This window comes from Rhineura floridana, chromosome 15 (assembly GCF_030035675.1).
Source record: "Rhineura floridana isolate rRhiFlo1 chromosome 15, rRhiFlo1.hap2, whole genome shotgun sequence".
In the NCBI taxonomy this organism is placed as follows: domain Eukaryota; kingdom Metazoa; phylum Chordata; class Lepidosauria; order Squamata; family Rhineuridae; genus Rhineura; species Rhineura floridana.
The window spans coordinates 30,824,941-30,844,299 of record NC_084494.1 but is presented as its reverse complement, the minus strand read 5'-3'; the positions used below and the strand labels follow the sequence as shown (position 1 = coordinate 30,844,299).

Genomic DNA, 19,359 nt, shown 5'->3' with positions numbered 1-19,359 from the left:
GACCCAATTACGTTGATGAATTGTTCTTGTTTATGTCAACACCAGAAGTCAGAAAAACGTGAGCCAGCGGGATATTGCCAGTTTAATTTCTTCAGCCAATGCCCCCCCCCATAGGGTAGTGGGCCAAGATTTAGCAGAGAATCTTTGTCATCACTGTTGGTGCTTCTCTTTCCTGGCTGCATCCACCCCCTTGGGATCTGGGTAGCCACATGCCACAGCTCTGCTTAGCTGCACTACATTAACAAAGGATTTTTTAAAATATCAGATATAGGAATCTGGTGATAGCCCTGGGCAAGCTGTGGCTGGTATCTGGATCCTCTGCACTCTTGTTGGGGGCCTGAAGCAGACTAGTAGTTCAGCAGTGAAACCAATTCATCTACCTTTTCCCCCCCATTTGGCCTGAGACCAGTAAGGCATGCAAGAGGAACATAAGGAATTTTGTCTTCCCAAACGGGATCTCCTTTTAAACAAAGGGTTGAGGGATTCACTCAACATGTCCCTGCTCACCCTCCTGTTCCTTCTTGGGCTCCTGGGATTGGCCCTCTACTGCCTGTCTTATTGGAAGGTTTTGGCCTTGCCTCTTTGCCAAATTAGTCATTGCAGTAGCTCTTGGGTGGCTGTTGAGCTTTCTTCAACAGCAGGCACGCCAGACTAAACTACTTTCCCTCATTCAACAAGAAATAAGGTTTGATTACTGCAGGGTCTAGAAGTCAGGACTCTGTACCTCAACTTCAGTTCTTGCCAGGACTGAAATATGAATCTAGACAGTTGCAAATTCTCTTCTTTATTGACATTTTGTCATTTGCAAATACAATACATTAAGAATTGTTTGTCAAAAAGTCTGTTTTTGTAAAAAAAAAATACAACTTTTTAAATTACAACTTTCTGGCCTCTGGCCCTCTCACTGCAGTCAAGCAGTGTCATCTGTTCAGAAATTCTACCTGAACAGCTTCTTCACCTTTTTTTAAATCCTATTATTTATATTATGTACAAATAGCAACAGAACTGACAACTGTCCTTAGAAAAGTGACTTGGGTTTCCACCTTTATAATTATCAACTCTCTCACCATGGGACTTGGATGTATAATTAAGGGAAGTCCACCCTCAACATCAGATTTGAGGGAAATTAGTTTATTTTTTTTCTTTCCTTGGAAAGCAGGAAACACAGCATGCCCTGCTGCCAGCCTTAAGAAGTGCATAGCCAACTCTGCAAAATGAGGCTGCTCCCCACCTCTGTAAGAAAAGTAAAAACCATAAATCCTGGTAGTCAGCATGATGTACAAACCAACTTATTCCAAAAGGGTTTCAAGCCCCTTTTAGGCTTCATTATCAGGACAAGGTGTCTCCCAAAAACTGTTCCTTTCAGTTCAAAATGAGAGAAATCCACAATGAGTGGGTGCCTCTATTCAAGCCCTGCTACACTTGAATGTCAATTAAGACCATTCCCTGATGCTCTGTCAAATCGTCAACCTCTACAAGAGCAGCTGGAGTTGTTGCTGCCAAGATCCAGCCATGCCCCACAACGGGACAAAGATTCCTTTTCTAAAAGACTGCCCCCCCCCCGTAGTCTATATCCAATGTAAGTAGGCCACATGGTAATCAGGGAGTCAAAATGAAGTGCCCTGTAAAAGGGAAAAAAAAAACAAGATTAAGGATGATAACCAGGATTACCAACTACATACCCATTTCTCTGTTATCCAGGAGCCAGGAAGGCTTTTTTTCCCGAGAGCCTATGGGACTTTCATTTGCCAAACTACGTGGGATTTATTTATGCTACTGATACTCTAGTCTGGTTACTTTTTCAGTTCAACTACTTTTTAAAAACATGTCATCCTTTATGTTTGTCTTAACTTTTATTTTACATGTTAAAATATCTACCCGAGGACCCAGCCTTGCTGAAAAAGAAGAGTAATGGAGACTGGATTCCATCAGCCCCAACAGGTATGGGCAATAGCCAGGAAGGATCAGAGTTACAGTCCAGCAACATCTGGAGGACCCCAAGTCCCCTACCACTATCTTACATGAATCAGCCCCATCTTGTAAATGAAAGACCTTTGTCAGCATATTATGGGAAGCAGGACAAATCACAAAATTAGGACAAAAGCATCTTGCTGCAGTAGGATTTGTTTTCACTCATCAGCAGAATTTTATATTCCTGGTCTAGTGATCTGTGGCAGAAAAACTGACTTATGAACATGATTTAAGGCAATGTTTTAGTTTTGCCTTTAATTCACGATTAATTAATGTTTTAGCTAGTTATGGTGTTGTATGATTTCATCTCATATGCAATCAGGGACATATGCAGTACATTTACCAAAACCTTTCCCAAATTATGGAAAAGATACTAAGTGCAATCTGTAATATGATGAAGCATACAGAAAATATCCAAGTTGCCAATGGATCTTACAAACACGCTTACCTACTCATAAAGAGGAAAAATGTTAAATGCATTATCTTCTATTAGTAATTGTAAGATATTGCCTCCCTGGGCTCCTACTGGAAGGGCAGGATATAAATCAAATAATAAAACTATTTTGTTTTGTATTTTGGAATAAAACAATAAAAAACAGTTCAATTGCCTTGAGCTCAATCTCTTCATTGAACACACAAATTTATTAAGGTAGTGGGCATTCTCATGTCATCTGGTAGGATCACCTAGTCAAAAAGCCCAATGCCACTTGCAAAATTAATTACCTGTGTTGAGCCAATGAAGCAAGATGGCAGCTGACGATCAGGGAAACTTGCTAAGCATTCAGAGTTATGAACACATATACGACCACAAGCAAATCTGGAGGGAACATACCTAAATTTCCTAGTGGCTGAAATTACCAGGCCTGGGGAATAATGCTTTCCAGCAACAGACGTCGCCCTTCCTCATAATCATCTTCATCCACATTAACTAGCAGCCGGATAGCCTCCTGGCCCACGGCCTCTTTGAGAGAGTCTGTGATGAAAACTCCTTTCAATGCCTCTAGCAGTGAGCCATTCATATAGTCACTCCAGAAGGCATCAAGGTAGGACAATTCTGAGAACTTGATGTCACAGATGATTGAGCCCAGGTCACGGGATTTGAGGATGGTATTGGACTGGCCAAAGACATCAAACTGACGCTCCAGATGGTTCTGCTTGTTTGACATCACATTCTGACGCAAGACAGGCTCATGCTCACAATATTCTGCACGAACACGGAGCCGGATGTCTGAGCAAGACACACAGAACAAAGAGAGAGAGAGGGAAGGGAAAGGAAGAGAAAAAGAGGCATTAGAACTGGAGGACACAAAGAGCATGCAGACAAACACATGGTCATGCAACGGTATTCCAGAGTTGGGCTGTTCAAAGGCCCTGAACAGGTGCTGAACATAAATGCCAACCAAGCTGAAGATCCAGGCCACCTAAGTTTCCTGAAGAGATCAGGTTCCTTGAGATGGTCAGTCCCAGCAAGGGGTGTTCACACTCTTTTTTTTTTTTAAAGTCTACCTTTGGCACAAAGTTAAGAGCTGAACTTCACTAATGCTTCAGGTTCAATGTTCCACATCAAAATGCATTGTGTAATGTATAATTCACTAAGATCTTCCGGTACATCTTATCTCAATTCCCAACCCCAGTATCAGAAGAACAGAAACTTTAATCTAGTATGCCTCCCCTACTACACCATACCTGTTGAGCTATCTGCAGCATTTATGATGGTCACCACCAATGGAATAAATTCTTGAAAAAGCCTCCAGCCATTTTCAAGTATTTCCAAGTTACTTTAGCTTGTTGTTCTTATTCATGAAAAAATAGCAGTGAAGGTGTTATCAGCCTGAACCACAGCTTTATAAAGGGCCATAAACCCTCTTGACTTGAAAGGAAGAAACTTTGGAGATTCTGAACTAAAGCTAACCAGACAGCCAACTGGACTTTTCTGTGGAAGAACTCAAGCTTTAAGCTAATGACGTTCTAGCCATCTGGTGAGTGCCTTCCTACAAGACAGGTTTATTACTGTGCTTCTAGATTTCCCAGAAATTAGTGAAGTCCAGCTTTAACTATGGACAGTGGGCAGGTTTTTGTTCAGTTGCCCAAAATATTATCAGCATTGTAGCCAAAAATGTAAAAGGTTCAAGAGGAAGGGAGAAATGGAACAAATACAGAGTAGGGTATGTTAAAAAAAATGAGGCAGGTGATGTATTACATACGCTCAACAAGGCCGTCAGCTTTAATTTCTCTGTGTCTTGTGGTCATCACCTGTAGAAGCATTAACTCAAAGTGCAGTCACAGCCCTTTACCAGCAACTTTGTACGGCCTGGAGCCCACACCCACCCATGCCAGTTAGCTACAAGGCAGCTTTTTGGTAGCCAACTGCTAGTTTTCAACTAGCATGACACTTTGAACCCTTCTTTCCAGATGAGCAACAGCACAGCTGTGCAATGACTTGTATTAACAGTTGTCAGTTAAATTTTTTATTCCATGGCAGATTGGCCAGTAAACAGCACCATTTAGTCCAGGTAATAAAGTGTTTATACTAGAAGGTGTGCCATTTCCATACAAGATAATGTACCATAAACCTTGGGTAGTAGTCAATGCTAGTCCTACTCAAGAGTAGACCCACTGAAGTTAATAGATACAACTAACTTAGGTTCATTAATTTCAAGGTGTCTACATTGGGTAGGGTTTACTTGAAAAGACCCCCTTGATATGGGGGCAGAGATACCCACAATTATTTTGTACACAGCATATACAAGCACCTACTTGCCTTGATAGGGCAGCATGTTAAAAGAGCACAGCTGTAGGGCCCACTGGAAACCATTCTTACATTCCAAACTTAGCCTCCCACCCAATATGCTAGCTATGTGCAGAGCCACTGAGAGGTTCCATTTTATTAGTAGTGTACATAGCACAGATACACATGTTTTGCATCCATGGTTTGGCACATGATTTCAGCTGAATACCCCCATCCCACCCACTTTCTAGTATCAATAGTGCTCTGAAGAACAGAATGATAGCAGCTGTCAGAGTTGGCATTAATGTACTGGCACCTCTTGTGTCACAGTTATGTCCCATTTAAGTGACTGGAGCCTCTTCCTCCCCCAGGACAGGGTAAAACTACTTAAGTATTAACTTTGTGGGGGAAAGCTTTTATTTCAAAACACAGGATGCATATAAACTACATGGCTGTGGGGGGAGGGTTCCTGCACAACTGATTTGTATGAGGTGGGCAATGGTTCCATGGCCATAGCCAGCCAGCAGTAATGCTAGCCCTGAACCACTGCATCTAATTAAGACACTTCACCTATATATGCAATAATAACACCAGCTGAGGCAGCACAAACACCATTGTACCCACCCAACCCTCCACTTTCAGGCCCCAGTCCCAGTGAAATAATCCCACTGTGGTTTCTGTTTGGAAGTACAGAAGCTTGAAAATATGCCACTAATCCTGATACTGCAGAGGCTTCTGTCAATGTCTTTTCCCAAGTTTGAGTCACAAAAACAAGACTCACTCAAGTAGGATGGTTTCAGAGAATGGGGCCTGTCACCTCATCATCCATGCAACCCCGTAGCATGTGTTCAGCACTATTAAGTGATTACAAACCAAGAGCAGAAGGCCCAACAAGCATGGAAGAACTAGCACAGAGTACCAATTTAGCTCTACTCCATATACTATATTGCCCGCTTGACACACAGATTTATATTTACAGGCCAGCAAAACTCATTACAGACAATTTAACCGCGCAAAAATGCCTCCATTGTGCAGAAGACAACAAGTCCCAGAGTCCAAGGCCGTGTCCCTCACAGCTTGTTTAACAAGAGCACTGCAGGGTCCAGACGCAGGTCGCTTCTAACATAGGAGAAGCGGTGAACAGGCAGCTGAAATAATCATGAGGGCCACACTTAAGTTTTTGCTTTTTAGTTTGTCTGGGTATTTTTACCAGTGTCTGGTACTTGGCCCGCTTGCCTGGGCCAATACTTATGCTTTTCCAAGGATGAATTTCAACTGTGGACCGAGAGAAACATGGTTCAAGACTTTTAGCACATGGCAACATCAAGAAATCATTCTGAGATTCAATATGGCAAAAGAACACAAAATGGCGCGAAACCCTGGCCTTGCTTCTAGGTAAGCTGATAACTGGGACTGCTGCAGATACCAGACGCAACACAGGAATTCTCACTGCAAGGACACAGGATGTGTGTTCTTGCTTATTCTCGAGAACGACCAAGTGGCACACAGATCAATGCAGAGTAACATTCATCCTAATGACAGATTTATTGCAAGAGAATAGCAAAACAATACAAGTGGATTTTGAAGTGAAAACACTGGAAGATCTTAGAGCTATTAATGGTAAGCAGCTCCTTCACCAATGATAAATGTTGACTGGCCAGAGGAAAACTGTCCAAGAAAACTGATGGAAATGTTTTACGGACAGATGTAGTTAAGGGAATGTTTCTGCCCTAAGCAAAAGGGATTAAAAGAAGCCCAGGAGGATTCCATGGCAGATTACACTGGCCTGATATCTGCAGCAGTAGCTATATACATAATGGGACATTCTGATGTGGGAGCTGTTTGCTCCCCTATCTAGCAAACCAAAGCCTTTAATGGATTGGCATTTGAGACATCAACTGATGACTGTCCCACAAGAGGCACACCCCTCATAGCTGTGGCACCCAGCCCGTTTCCATCAGACCTTGCTGGAGGTTTGCAGCACAACCCCCCTCCCCAGCAGTGCCTCTATATATTGTTATAATCCCAGGAACTGCCAATGCAGTCTTGCCCCCACTGAGCATCAGAATAGCCAAAATGCCTTTATGAATGGGCTGTTTGAGGCTGGCATGCAGGGTGGGGCTGTCCATGGTTCCTCTGGAAATAGGTTAACTCAGCACACATTTAAACACAGAGATTTGCTTTCACAAAAGTACTGGTGGAAATTTGGGTGCATGGATTCATTTACCTTTGCGAGACCATTCTGTGAGAGGAGTGCACAAGAGAGACAGAGTCTCTTTATCATCAACTTTTGCTTAGTAACCTGGAATTTAAATGGTGGATTGAGAAAGAATTGGCAGAAATCAAGCAGCAACAAAAAAAGATCATTTGGGCTTTGTATGCTCTTTCAGTAACTAAGCTCTAGCTTCTGTAGGCTGAAATAGCCCAGGAAGTTGCACACTGAAAAAGGAGATCGGTGTCAGACTCCCAAGCTTAAGTGTGCAACTCAGAAGTGTTATTAAATGCAGAGCTTATTTCAGAAGCAGCTGCCTGGAAAACATTAGTTAAGTTCTGCCCCAGCAAAGCAAGGCAATATTATAAAGTATACAGGCAACAATCTAGTGTTGGAGCTTACAGTTTGATCCTTGCACCTACCCGGCAGAAGCCTTAGCTGCACCTTGAAGTTGCAGTTTTGACACTCATTGCATTATTTTTGAACCTCCTTCATTAGAACCCATTGCCTGTAAATTGGTCAGATGGTAAGACAAGCGTTTTTGTGGTTTTGCTTTTGTTTCATTTGCATTGCACTGACACAAAGACAATAGCACATTGAGTTATGTAGGAATCCTACACCAACCCTTGGCATCCACCTGCTGGGTGAGAGCCACTTCAAATGTTATGCATGTGCAACACAAAGCACCTCTGGGTAACTGTAAAAACTGTGTGAGTTGTCACATACAAATTTCACAGTTTCCCTATATAGAATTTCTCACCATATGGGAATGCGTATTTGAAGCCCCGAGTTAGAGGATGACATATGCTGGTCTTAGAGATAGATACTCAGTATTGAGCTAGAAATTAAGTCAGAAATCTGAATACAATTCACTCAACTGAGTTTTAATATGCAATTCAGAAGAGTCTGGGATTTAAAAAAAAATCCAGTTTAATGGGCTGGTACTACTGACCAAGTCAGGAAAAGTAACTCCTTTAGAAAGTCAGAGACAGAACCAGACATCATCTACAATATCCTACTAAATAAATACCAAAACTCCATGGCTGGGACTTTGAAAGAAGGCTGCAGAAGACCTTCCATGAGATATTACAGTTATTGTTTTGGCCAGAAATTAAGAACACTGACAAGTCATTCACAAGCTTGACCACCTCTTCATACTTCCTTGCAATCTGACCAGGAATCATTCTTTCTGAAGATCCCTTAGTATGAGATAATTAGCTTTGCAAGAAGCTTTTTTGTCCTTAAAATAATTAAACTTTATTCCACAAGAAATAACCTGTGGCACATCCAAAACTTTCAGACCTTGTCATTTTCAATCAAAAACTTTTCAATGGTTAACCATTTTAATTGGACATATACATATAGTTTGAACAGAAGCTGAAATGTTTTTAATCTGAGATGATTGAACCAGGAAAATGGCAGATTCAGTAGAGAAAGCATCAGAATAGCTATGCCAGTCTCTCTCCAAGACCAGCATATCACAAATAACAGTATACTCAAGTAACAGCCTCTACATCCCTCCCAGCAACTGGTGCTAAGGAGTTAGTAAACTGAAGGCATCCTTTCCTTCATTTATAAAACTTTTTATTTTGTGTTAAAATGCCCTCAGCATTTTTGGCCTGAAGGGCAGGGTATACAACTGATTTAATAAATAGATAAAGAGTTGGACCTTCTGAAGCACTAACAGTAAAAATGACCAGTTCACACCGAGAATTGAAGACAACGTAACAAGGAGTGGGTGAGATAATTCCCACCCTCACCCCAAAAAGGGGGGCAAAGCTCCATTCCCCCACTGCACTGGGATCAAGTCCTATCACCGGATCTGAACTGAAACTAATAGTGCAAGCCAAAACTCAAGTTCACTCACATAGAACAAAACTGCCTGCATTGCGGCTACAAATATACTTTTTCCTCCCACAACCCTTTCCCCCTTTGGCTCCAGCCAAGAGAGGATGAATGATGATCAGACCCTTAACAGAAACCAAGCTGCTAATGAGCATTTTAAAATGGTTTCGTGGCCATTATAAAAACAGTTTAAGGGAGCCCCAGAACACACCACATGTCAGGCAGACACCTACCACAGGTGACTTTGGTCGGAGTCTGAACCTCCTGCATTGGAGCAGAAGTTGTTTTGGTTCCCCGCCGCCTGCGGGGAGTAGACTTTGCCCGGCCTCTGCTTACTCGCTTCCTTTTGCTGGAATTGGAGCCTGGAGAGGAAAATAGGGGAATAAGCAATTACCTGGTACACCAAAGCCTGACAATTAAAGCTCGGGATTCCATACAGCTGCTGTCCTAACTCCCCCAATCTCACAATATCAAATACACACAGTAAGAACTTATAAGCAATTGCCACCTTTTATACAAGGCAGCAAAAATATATTCACATCTGTAGCAGACAACATATAGACAAGTAACAGAGATATGTACAAACTGATAGCTCTGTATAACTACTATATGAAACACGAAGTGACACTTAGCAAGGACAAAAGGAAATCACAAAACTGTACAACTCACACACCTGTCTCCCACTGATCGTTTCGAGGCTGTGCAGAGGCTGAATTGAGACAGTTGTCCACCTGCTGGTCTGATGACAGGACAGATGGTCCATAAGTGTATCTTTCAGGTGAAACTAAAATTAAAAGTTTTTTTTAAAAAACTCAAAGAAGGAAGAGACAATGTCAACAGCGAATAACAGGTCTACAGGAAAGCAACACCAAACGTCAAATTAACTCACGTATCAGTTCTACAGAAGTACCTAAGTTCAGAATATTCTCAGCTAAGCAATATCCTTATATCCATTCCACCCATAAAAACCTTTCTATTGCTAAAATGCATGCAAAAAAGCTGGATTGTACGCTATGATTAAGCATCCATTGAAGGGAAAAAGATACTTCCTGACTGAAAAGCGTGAAAGGACACTAAGTAGTACCCAACATTAGTCCCATTCAGAGTAGACCCACTGAAATTAATGGACATGATTAATTTAGGCCCCTTAATTTCAATGGGTCTACTCAATAGAATTTAGCTGAACACACTCTTATTTTTATGGCCCAGTACCTGTACGCTGCCTTTTCAGTGTGACGTATGGCAGCAGATCATGCCTTGTTAGTACTCTCAGGAGCTGCAGAAGTTGCATAAAGTTGGTTTCATCACATTTGCCCCTCCTCTCTAGCTCCAGGAGCAGTTGGACACCATTCTTGGGCAGCTGCCTCTCTGCAGCAACCTCAGAATTACTATCAGTCTTGCCCAAGTTACACCGACACTCGTTTTTCCTCTTCCAGCTCTCTAGCACAGGTGAAGTAGTCTCAGCATCACTCTCTTCTGCTGCTGCCACAGCCCAAAGGGCAGGATCCAGCAGCTGGGTCCAGGGCTGCGTCTCATCCAGAAGGAAAGAAAGTACTTCCATGTCATTCTCTGTGAGCTGGGAACCAATCACCTCAAACATTTGGTGCAAGGAAATCATTCCATAGTACTCGAGACATTCTTCCTCCTCCCAGATGTGGGCAAAGAGTGGCCTCCTCATGTCAACCATATGGAGACACTAATCCTGAGAGGATTTTACTGTTATGAGCTAGTGGGATACAACAGATGTGTAGTGGTTTGAATACTTAGGGAAAGAGCCACGTCTCAGCAGGCTGTGTACGTTACAAGACTTAAAGAGAAGCTTGGAAACGGTTAGAAGCCTTGAAGAAGAATCCTTCTGGATTCAGACTCACAACACTGCTACACTAAAGTCTGCAAGAGGAGAGATGGAAACGATTAGAGCACAGCACCCACTCTTGCCTCACCTAACACTGCTTAAGAAAACAGGCACACACAAATCCACACATAAGCAGAAGTTACAGATTCCAAAGGGGAGGGGAATGATTTTCATCTCTTATGCCATTTCTAATTCTGCATTGTTTTCCAGCCAAAGGAGAGAGGCGAAGTTCAGGCGACAAAGAGATGAGAGAGAAAATCCCTATCTCCAGCTACCCATTAGTCAACAAAATGCCGTCTCATGGCCGAGCTGCCGCCTCTTCCGAAGGACACGGTGCTAAATGCGCCACAAGATGGCAGCAACATCGCCTTCGCAAGAAGAAAGCGTTCTCCGCTCTCCTAGAACCCTGTCGCAAGGGCAAGCCCAACCCAGCAAAGGTGTGGACAAGCCCCGTGTCTGAGGCTCAGCCCCATCTTGGCGCAGAGCCCTCCCCCCTCTATCGATGCCGGCAGAGCCTTCTTTCAACCCCCCTCCTCCTCCTCCTCCTCCTCCCCCCCCAACAGCCAGCCTGACTCCACCCCTCCAAGAACAAACAGTTCCGGGGGGGGCTTTGAACGCCGATCCCCCACCGTAGCCCGGCTGTCGCCGTCTCCTCTACGCCCACACCCTTTGTTGTTTTCTTCTTCTCCTACTTACATCACCTTCTCGTGTTTAAGTGAGGGCATTCTGGGACTCCCCCCCCCCACTCTTCACATTCCCCTCCCCGGCCTCCGCCTTCTTCCAGTATTTTTCCATTCTTGCCTCACAGATGTTCCTCCCCCTCTTTTTCGACGATCCTTTGCCTCTCGCGCAACCCCCCTCTCTTTTTTCCCCTCCCCCCCTTTCCGGCTTTCCTTCCCGGTAAACAACTCCCTTAACCGCCCCCAGCCCATACACTTCCCTCCCCTCAGAGCCCCACCACAGAACCCACTTTGCTTCTTTCTCTGTCCTCTTCCCCGTCGTCTTTTTCTTTTTTTCCTTCTCCCCACCCAAAACAAAAATCCCCTCACCAGTTCTTTCGCCGCTACAGCTCTAGACACCGCCGTTCCGACGTTTCTGGTAGCTTCGACGCCAGTGCGCCTGCGCCTGCGCCGACCAAGCCTCGCTCGACACCCCACCACTATCAGCCGCGCATGCGTCTGGGCTGTTCTTTTTTTTTTTCCCCTTGCCCCCACCCAACGCAGCAGGTTCCCTGGCTGCGCACGCCTCGCCCGGCCTCTAGTCGGTGTAACCGCCGACGGCGCGTGCGTCGCCCTCCCTCGGCTCACGCGGACAGTCCGCTAGTGTCCTCGTGACCCACGTGCGGGGGAGGAGCCGCTCGAAGGTTCGGCCTCCACCACGGCTGTGCCGATCAGCTCACAGTCGACGACGCTGTTGCTGCGCTTCTTGCGCGTCCTAAAGAACGGCTAATCACGCTAGTTAGGTAGTGTCAAGTATTAACTGAGGCTGCTTTACGATATAAGCGCAGCGCCTTCGCTTTCTCTCTCTCCGCACCCGCAGACGCACATAATTTACAATGTTTACGTAAACGGGGCAAGCGGTGTCAAGGAGACGGCGCTGATTACGTAAGCGAGGGAAGGTGAGGAAGCGTCGATGGAGCGGCCGGAGTTACGTAACATGCGCACGGAGAAGAGGAGGTGGGGGAAAACGAATATCTCCTTCCACCTGACTGGGTGGAGCTAAAGAGCCACCACTGCCCGCCTCTTATCTCTTTCCTGAATGGCCGCCTCATGCCCCTCCTCTACTACTCGTCCCGCCTGAGGTTTGGCTTGCCGTGACGTTGCTGAGCCTCTATAGCCGAACCGCCCCCTTAGTATCGAGGCAGCTGATTGGCTCCACAGGGTTTGTGGAGGAGGCAATGAGAGGGCGCGGTGCAGCCTAGGCCAAGCCGGGCCTGTATGAGGAGAGAGCAGGCAGGGAGGCGGGCGAGAAAGCAGCGGTGGCAGGAGTGGGTTAGGCCCACGGGCCGGGTGAGTGCGGCGTTCCTCCCACAACCCGAGCCCACCCGAGCCCACCCTCGGCCTCCTTCCTCCCCCTCCACCACATGAAGCTTCCGCAGTCACACCTCCCCACCCCTGTCCTTTCTGGCCGCATTATAGAGAATACCCCACAAATCTGTGAGGTCGCAGCCCCCCTCCCCCATACCAGCGATACACTGTCTCCCCACAGGGAAATCTCTTCCCCCTTTTAAACTGTCGGAGCAGTGGCACTGACAGGACACGAAGGAGGGGAATAAGTAGCTCTTTAAAAGGTGGTGGGGAGTGTGTGAAACCTATAAACTGATCATTTGGGGCTGACACCAGTTTTTCCTTTCCTGTATAATCTTATCTGCTGTTCAGGTGTCTATTAAAGCAGACCTCTTCCTCCTTATTTTCTGTGGTGGTATGCATAGCATTGCCCTTTTATCCTCCCATCATTCCTGTAAGGAGCATTAAGTTTATTTTAATCTGTGTCCACTATTATTTATTGCACACACATGCACTAATGAGCTCTTTTGCTCTACTTGTCCTGTCATTTCTTTACCTTTCTCATCACATTATGGTGCTTCCTAAAAAGTAATGTTCTTTTCCTCTTTTTTTGTGCTCAAACAGCCATGCATCTATAGATTAAACTCTTTGAACCCTTTTTATTGCCTTTAGCCCTTTCTTGTTCAGTCATGATCCTTTAACTCGCCGTGGCTTCTCTCTCCCTTGCAGCTGTGAGATTGTCAAAGTCATGGAAGAGGAGGTGCCTTCATCTTTGTTCTTCCAGCATAAGTACATGTGTTCAGAGTGTGGACTTCTCTACAACACTTTGGAGGAGGTGCTGATCCATCAGCAGACCCCACAGAGCCATCTAGGGGAGCCCTATGAACCTGCAGCTGCTGCCACTGTTGTAGACACAGGGGCCCAGCAGGACAACCGCTATCAGTGTCTGGAGTGTGGGTGTGTCCTGTTGTCACCTGATGAACTGCTAGCCCACCAAGAAGTGCATCCCAGAGAGGTGCCAACCCGGCTCCAGCCTCCACCAGCTACCACTGGACAGATCCGTTACCAATGCAATGAGTGTAATGAACTCTTTCCATCTACTGGCCTATGGCTAGCACATCGCCAAACACATCTGAAGCAAGAGGCTTCAACCGCCTCCCACCCGTCAACTCCACCACCCTCCCAGCCAGTTTCCCCACCACCCTCTGAGGCATCATATCCTCAGCTAGTTCCATTCATGCATCCCTATGAGTGTACAGAGTGTTCCTGTCTCTTCCCAACACCTGAGGAACTGTTGGAGCATCAGGGTGAACACTTTACTGAGATTGAGAAAGAGAGCGGGGAGCCATCTGAGGCCACCACACAGGAGATTTGCAGTCAACATGCATCCCCACTGCCATGTCATCAGGAACCCCCAGCAGCGCCTCCACCTGCTCAGGCTTTCTGTTGCAGTGAGTGTAAGCAGGCTTTTGTTACAGTGGAGGCACTACGGAGGCACCAGCAGGAGCACACAGCAAGCAGTGAAGAGTTTCTCTGTGGTGAGTGCCAGCGTGGCTTCACAACAGCCAAGCGGCTGTTGGCTCACCAGCGAGTGCATGTGGACGGCACATATGAATGTCCCAACTGCAACAAGATCTTCAAAAAGGCGGCATCCCTTGAGCAGCACATGCGCATTCACAAAGGAGAGGCACTCTACCTCTGCGTGGACTGTGGGCTTGGCTTCTCTACCGAGATGACCTTGATCATGCACCGAAAGAGCCATACTGCCAACCCCCTACACCGCTGTCACTGTGGCAAGACTTTCAGTAATATGACCAAGTTCCTTTACCATCGACGCACACATGCTGGCAAGAGTGGGATTCCACCTATTCGTGGGGCAGGGGATCATGCACCCAGCCAGCCTCCTGAGCCAACACCAAATGGTGGAGAGTTGGTTGTAAATGGCTCAGTCTCTATCCCCTCCTCCTCCCCACCAGGGACATCAGAAGAAGTGCCCAGCGCTGGGTTCCTGTGCCCTCAGTGTGGAAAGGCATTCTCTACTCACATCCGGATGGTTCGGCACAAGCGAGTAGTGCACGTTCTAGAGCGCAAGCACAAATGCCCCACATGTGGCAAAAAATTCAAGAAGCTGGTGCATGTGCGGAACCACCTGCGGACACACACCGGTGAAAGGCCATTTCAGTGCTCAGAGTGCGGCAAGACCTTTGTTTCTCAGGCTAACTTGGCACGACACCATGTGACGCACACTGGAGAACGCCCCTACCAGTGCCAGGTTTGTGACAAGCGTTTCACCCAGTCCTCCAACCTTCGCCAGCACCGCCTCTTGCACATGGTACCAACCGGAGAGGGACCTCACTCATGTGAAGACTGTGGTGTAGCCTTTTCCCGAGCCCACCAGTTGGCTCTGCACCGGACTGTGCATACCGGGTGCTTGCCCTTTCCTTGCCCAGACTGTGACAAATCCTTTCCACGCCGTCGTCTGCTGGAACTTCACCGGCTTACCCATTCTGGGCATGAGCCCCAGTGCTGCCCAGATTGCGGGGCTCTCTTTCTGCTGCCTTCCAAGTTGCAGGAGCACCGCTGTACCAAGCGACGTGACCAGGCAACGGCACAGTCTTTCCTCTGCATGTCTTGTGGCAAGTATATGGGCTCACTGGCCAAGCTTGCAGTACACCAGCTGGTACATTCAGGTCAGTGTCCTTACCTTTGCCCACTCTGTGGGAAAGCCTTCACCACTCCCAATGGGCTGAGCCGGCACCAACAGCGCCATGCTGGCCTGCGCCCTCACAAGTGCTCTGTTTGTGGCAAGGCATTCGTGGCAGCTTCTGGGCTTCAGCTGCACCAGCGCATCCACACAGGTGAACGCCCTTTTCCCTGTCCAGACTGTGGCAAGGCTTTCCGGCAGGCTACCCACCTGCGGGAGCACAGGCGCCTTCACACTGGGGAGCGTCCCTACCGCTGTCCAGACTGTGGCAAGGCTTTTGTGCAGTCCATGCACCTTGCTGAGCACCGGCACATCCACACTGGGGAGCGCCCCCATGCCTGCCCCCTCTGCCCCAAGACTTTCAAGACTCTTTCCAACCTGCGAAGTCATCGCAAGACACATACTGAACTGGCTGCTGGCCAGGATGCATGTCAATCTGCTGGGTCTCTTGTGGCTACTGGCCAGCCCACCCAAATTATCATGTGCACTGAGATTGGAGAGACTATTGCTATCATTGAGAGTGCTGAGCCCCTCCCTTTGGTGGAAACAATAGAAATCTATCAGACTACCCTAGAAGGCAACATCTAGGTTAATACCTTTGTATAGAAGCTGAGCAGCCCTGATCTCTTCTTAGTTCAAAGGCCCTATACACGTCAGGAGGCAGCTTTCTTTCTTCCATGCATCAGTTTAGCTTGTTTCCACCAGTGGATCCTGCCTACCAATCTCAGTGCTCTTATGGAACCTGTTCACTTTGGTGGTGGGGTCTAGCTTCTAACCCCATCTGGAGGATTTTTTTTGGCAGGAGCTGGTGCTGTGAAACAGAGTTAGACCATCCATCTCTGCTACAACCTCTACATTTATTGTAAATTAAAACAAAAAGTTCTGTTGTACTCTGTTAAGTTCTTCGTTCTATCTCTGTAGATGAGGGCCTATGAAATGACCTAATACTAATACCTAATATGCCCTTCTGCTGCTAGCTTGTCCATTAAATTCACTCTCTAGTACTATTCCTCTGCTCCCAGGAAATAATGGAATTGTTTCCTGTTGATCAGATAATTGAAAGCAAAGCCTTTTCATGCTGGGGTAGTGTTGCCACATTTTGGTATGGTGGGGAAATAGTTCTTTGATAATTTTACAGAAAGAAGAGTTGACACATGCAGCTCTTCACTCCTACCTACCACAACAAGCCACGTTTGTTAAAACTGCCCCTTCTGTACAACAGGTAGAACTAATTTGTTTTGAAGATGCAACTATTGCTGAAGGTGTAGTCATGTTTTTTTTAAAAAAATAGTGGGGGAATGGGGCCAGTACCCTATCTAGGTGACTTGAAATATATTGGTCAATTTTAATGTGTCTTTTTAATTTTGAGTGATAAAAGAAAAAATGCTGGAGTCTTAAGATGTTTATCAGGCAAAAAAAAATATCAGAATGGGAGGCAAAGGAAGCTGTTGCGTTTGTGGCCATGAACTTCTGCCAGGAAACTGTTTGTGTTGAGTAGGTTATATTGGGTCTTTCTGTGAACAGTCACATCACTTCAGTGAAATAGGCACAGCTACAGACTAGATCTTCTATGGCTGCTGTAGTTAAGTGTTAAGTTTCTATTTGTTAACAAAAAGGGTAAGATAAATGAGGGAGAGCTAAGTTTTTGATCAGAAAGAATGAATATATTTTCAGAATTTTTAACTTTATCTGAACAAGGTGCATGGGAGACTGGCCTCTGTGAACTAAATGTGTGTACCACTGCTCTCAGTTGACTGGAAATAGGCTTGAAATATAGGGGCAAATCTATGGGGGTTTTTTAGTGGGAAACTGGTCTAATTACACCAACTGTAACCAAGTTACACAGCTGCTTTGGGTAGGGCAGAGCCACAGCTGTGTTATGTACACTGTACAGAGAGGTTCAGGTTCAACTTCAGCTGGTAAATATTCAGTTGGTGAGTTTTTTTAGAATTGGCTGGAACCAAAGGCCAAACTTTAAAAGGCCTTTAACCAGCTGTAGGTAAAGGAGGGAATAAGACTACTTTGCAAATAAAGTGTTTGTTCATGCTAATATAATTGCATGTCACAAAACACACACACCATAGAGCTACCCTTCCACTGTCCCATTAAACTGCAGTGTGGAACATATCCAGAACCCCTTTGTTGCATACTCTTCTGCATTTTCTGTGCCTGGGCCTCCTAACCCCTATAGCAAAGGTAAGGAACCTGTAGCCCTCTGGATGTTGTTGGACTCCCATTAGTCCTGGTCAGGCTGGCTACTGGGCAGAGATTATGGGAAATGTAGTCCAACATCTGGTGGGGCAGAGGTTCCCCTGCCCTCCTTTTCTTGTTCCTCCTGTACCTGCAATCCTAGATGTCAGATTTTTTTAAAAAAATGTACAACTTTAGGCATGCACAATTTTCCAGCTCCATGGAGGCTAATGGTATTCCAAACGGTGAGGTGGTAGTTGGGTGTGGTTCTGTTATGTATGTACATGGTGAAAAATGTGTGTTTGCCAGCCTATAGTGAGTTGTAGTCCTTAGTCATCAGGCTATTATCAAGATAGATGTTATCACAATACAGAGACCATATTAGTAACATTTTAAAAACTTCAAATTCGGAACTAGAAACCTTGCTTTAAAAATGAGCAGGTTTTCAAAAGTTAAACCACCCTTTTATCTATGTTAAGCTTTCAGCTAACCAAAGAACATGCAGGTGAATTAAGTTACCCCTTGTGAAACTGAAGGGGATTAAATAAAAGCCCTTTTTGCTCTAGCAATGTAACATCCATATGCTGGTCTGAGGCTAGAGTTCTGTACAGCATATATACACATTTTTATGAATATAACAGCTGAGAACTGGTCTTATCAAATACAAATCTATACTTCTTTGAAGGGAAGCAGTTTTTCCTACTTCATCCTGTTGCCTCACAAAATATTTATGCACAGAATCCAGGAGAGCCATCACTGCCGCTTGCAACTGGGCGTGGAACCAATTGCAGCCTTGGAGCAGTGGGTTTTAAAAGAGTCTTCATCATACCTGCTTTCTGCATAATTGCACACTTGGAATAGTAAGATATTAAACAGAAATCCTTGTGCTCAACTCCAGTGCATAATACACATGTGAGTACTTCACAAGTGTCCCTAATCAGGACACCAAGCATCATATCTCACTAAGTTCTACTCAGAGTAGACCAACAGAAATTAATGAACCCAAGTCGCTCATGAGCCTTTTAATTTCAGTGGGTCTACTCTGCATATGACTACTATTTAATACAACCCCAAGAATTTAGGGCTGCAGCTTCTACAGTCCTTATCACCTACAGTGGGTCATGTTTTCAAAAGACCTTCCAGAAGAATGGCTCTATTGTGGCACATTGGAGAATACCTAGTTTATTAAGGCCTCAACTTGTGCCCCAATAAGCAACAGTAACTTAAATCAGTTCAACTAACAACCCAGTCTCATAATGATCATATTAAAGGAAATATTCTTGTGGACAATCCGATCACAAGGTAATAATTTTTTCCTGGGAGGCAACATGTGATGAATATAGCAAATCATAATAATTGCAATCATTATATTAAATATGCCCTCACCACCACCACAGTCATCTCCAGGAAGAAATTACAAGCAGGCCAAAACTCGTGCTCGCTTTCTCATGGGAGTCATGAACAAAACCAGGAAATGGGTTTGTCTCTAGGCTTTACTGCTCAACTCCTGAGGAGAGGCCACATTTCAAATAACTGACCAATTGTTTGGTCATTCAGTTTTTGCTGCAATGGCAGAGAACACAAGCTTGAGCCCACTCCTGATCGCGCCCTGAAGGAACAATGTCAAGGGAAATAAGATACAAAAAGGATTTGAGGTTCTAAGGATACACAGAAGTTCTTTCAAGTATAACCAATTGAAAACATTAAAGCATAGGTCATCACCATTTACAATGACAGAAAGGTAACTACTCCCGAGTTCCCAGCACATGTACATTAAACAAAACATGTATTGCCACATTTGCATGCCTTTTCTTAGGTGAATTGCTTTATATATGGAGAACTTATGTC

At 45.3% G+C, this 19,359-nt stretch overlaps 2 protein-coding genes across 4 annotated transcripts; one reads left to right on the top strand and one right to left on the bottom strand.

Moving 5' to 3' along the window:
• Window positions 1-768: 768 nt before the first annotated feature.
• Window positions 769-12,071, bottom strand: DEDD2 (death effector domain containing 2). Of its 2 annotated transcripts, none has more exons than XM_061597916.1 (6): window positions 11,661-12,071; window positions 9,969-10,646; window positions 9,430-9,540; window positions 8,990-9,118; window positions 2,804-3,199; window positions 769-1,622 (listed from the first exon to the last, which is right to left on the bottom strand). In XM_061597916.1, exons 2-5 carry the CDS (start codon window positions 10,441-10,443, stop codon window positions 2,826-2,828), a joined length of 1,089 nt encoding a protein of 362 aa, XP_061453900.1. In that variant the 5' UTR covers window positions 10,444-10,646; window positions 11,661-12,071; the 3' UTR covers window positions 769-1,622; window positions 2,804-2,825. The 2 variants fall into 2 exon arrangements, with proteins under 2 accessions (XP_061453900.1, XP_061453901.1); XM_061597917.1 differs by having other exon boundaries at window positions 11,582-11,670.
• Window positions 11,947-16,211, top strand: LOC133370946 (zinc finger protein 574-like). 2 transcript variants are annotated; one of them, XM_061597906.1, is made up of 2 exons: window positions 11,947-12,287; window positions 13,347-16,211. In XM_061597906.1, the coding sequence occupies exons 1-2, from the start codon at window positions 12,244-12,246 to the stop codon at window positions 15,907-15,909; spliced, it is 2,607 nt and encodes an 868-aa protein (XP_061453890.1). In that variant the 5' UTR covers window positions 11,947-12,243; the 3' UTR covers window positions 15,910-16,211. The 2 variants fall into 2 exon arrangements, with proteins under 2 accessions (XP_061453890.1, XP_061453891.1); XM_061597907.1 differs by lacking the exon at window positions 11,947-12,287 and adding an exon at window positions 12,369-12,620.
• The last annotated feature ends 3,148 nt before the right edge of the window (window positions 16,212-19,359 follow it).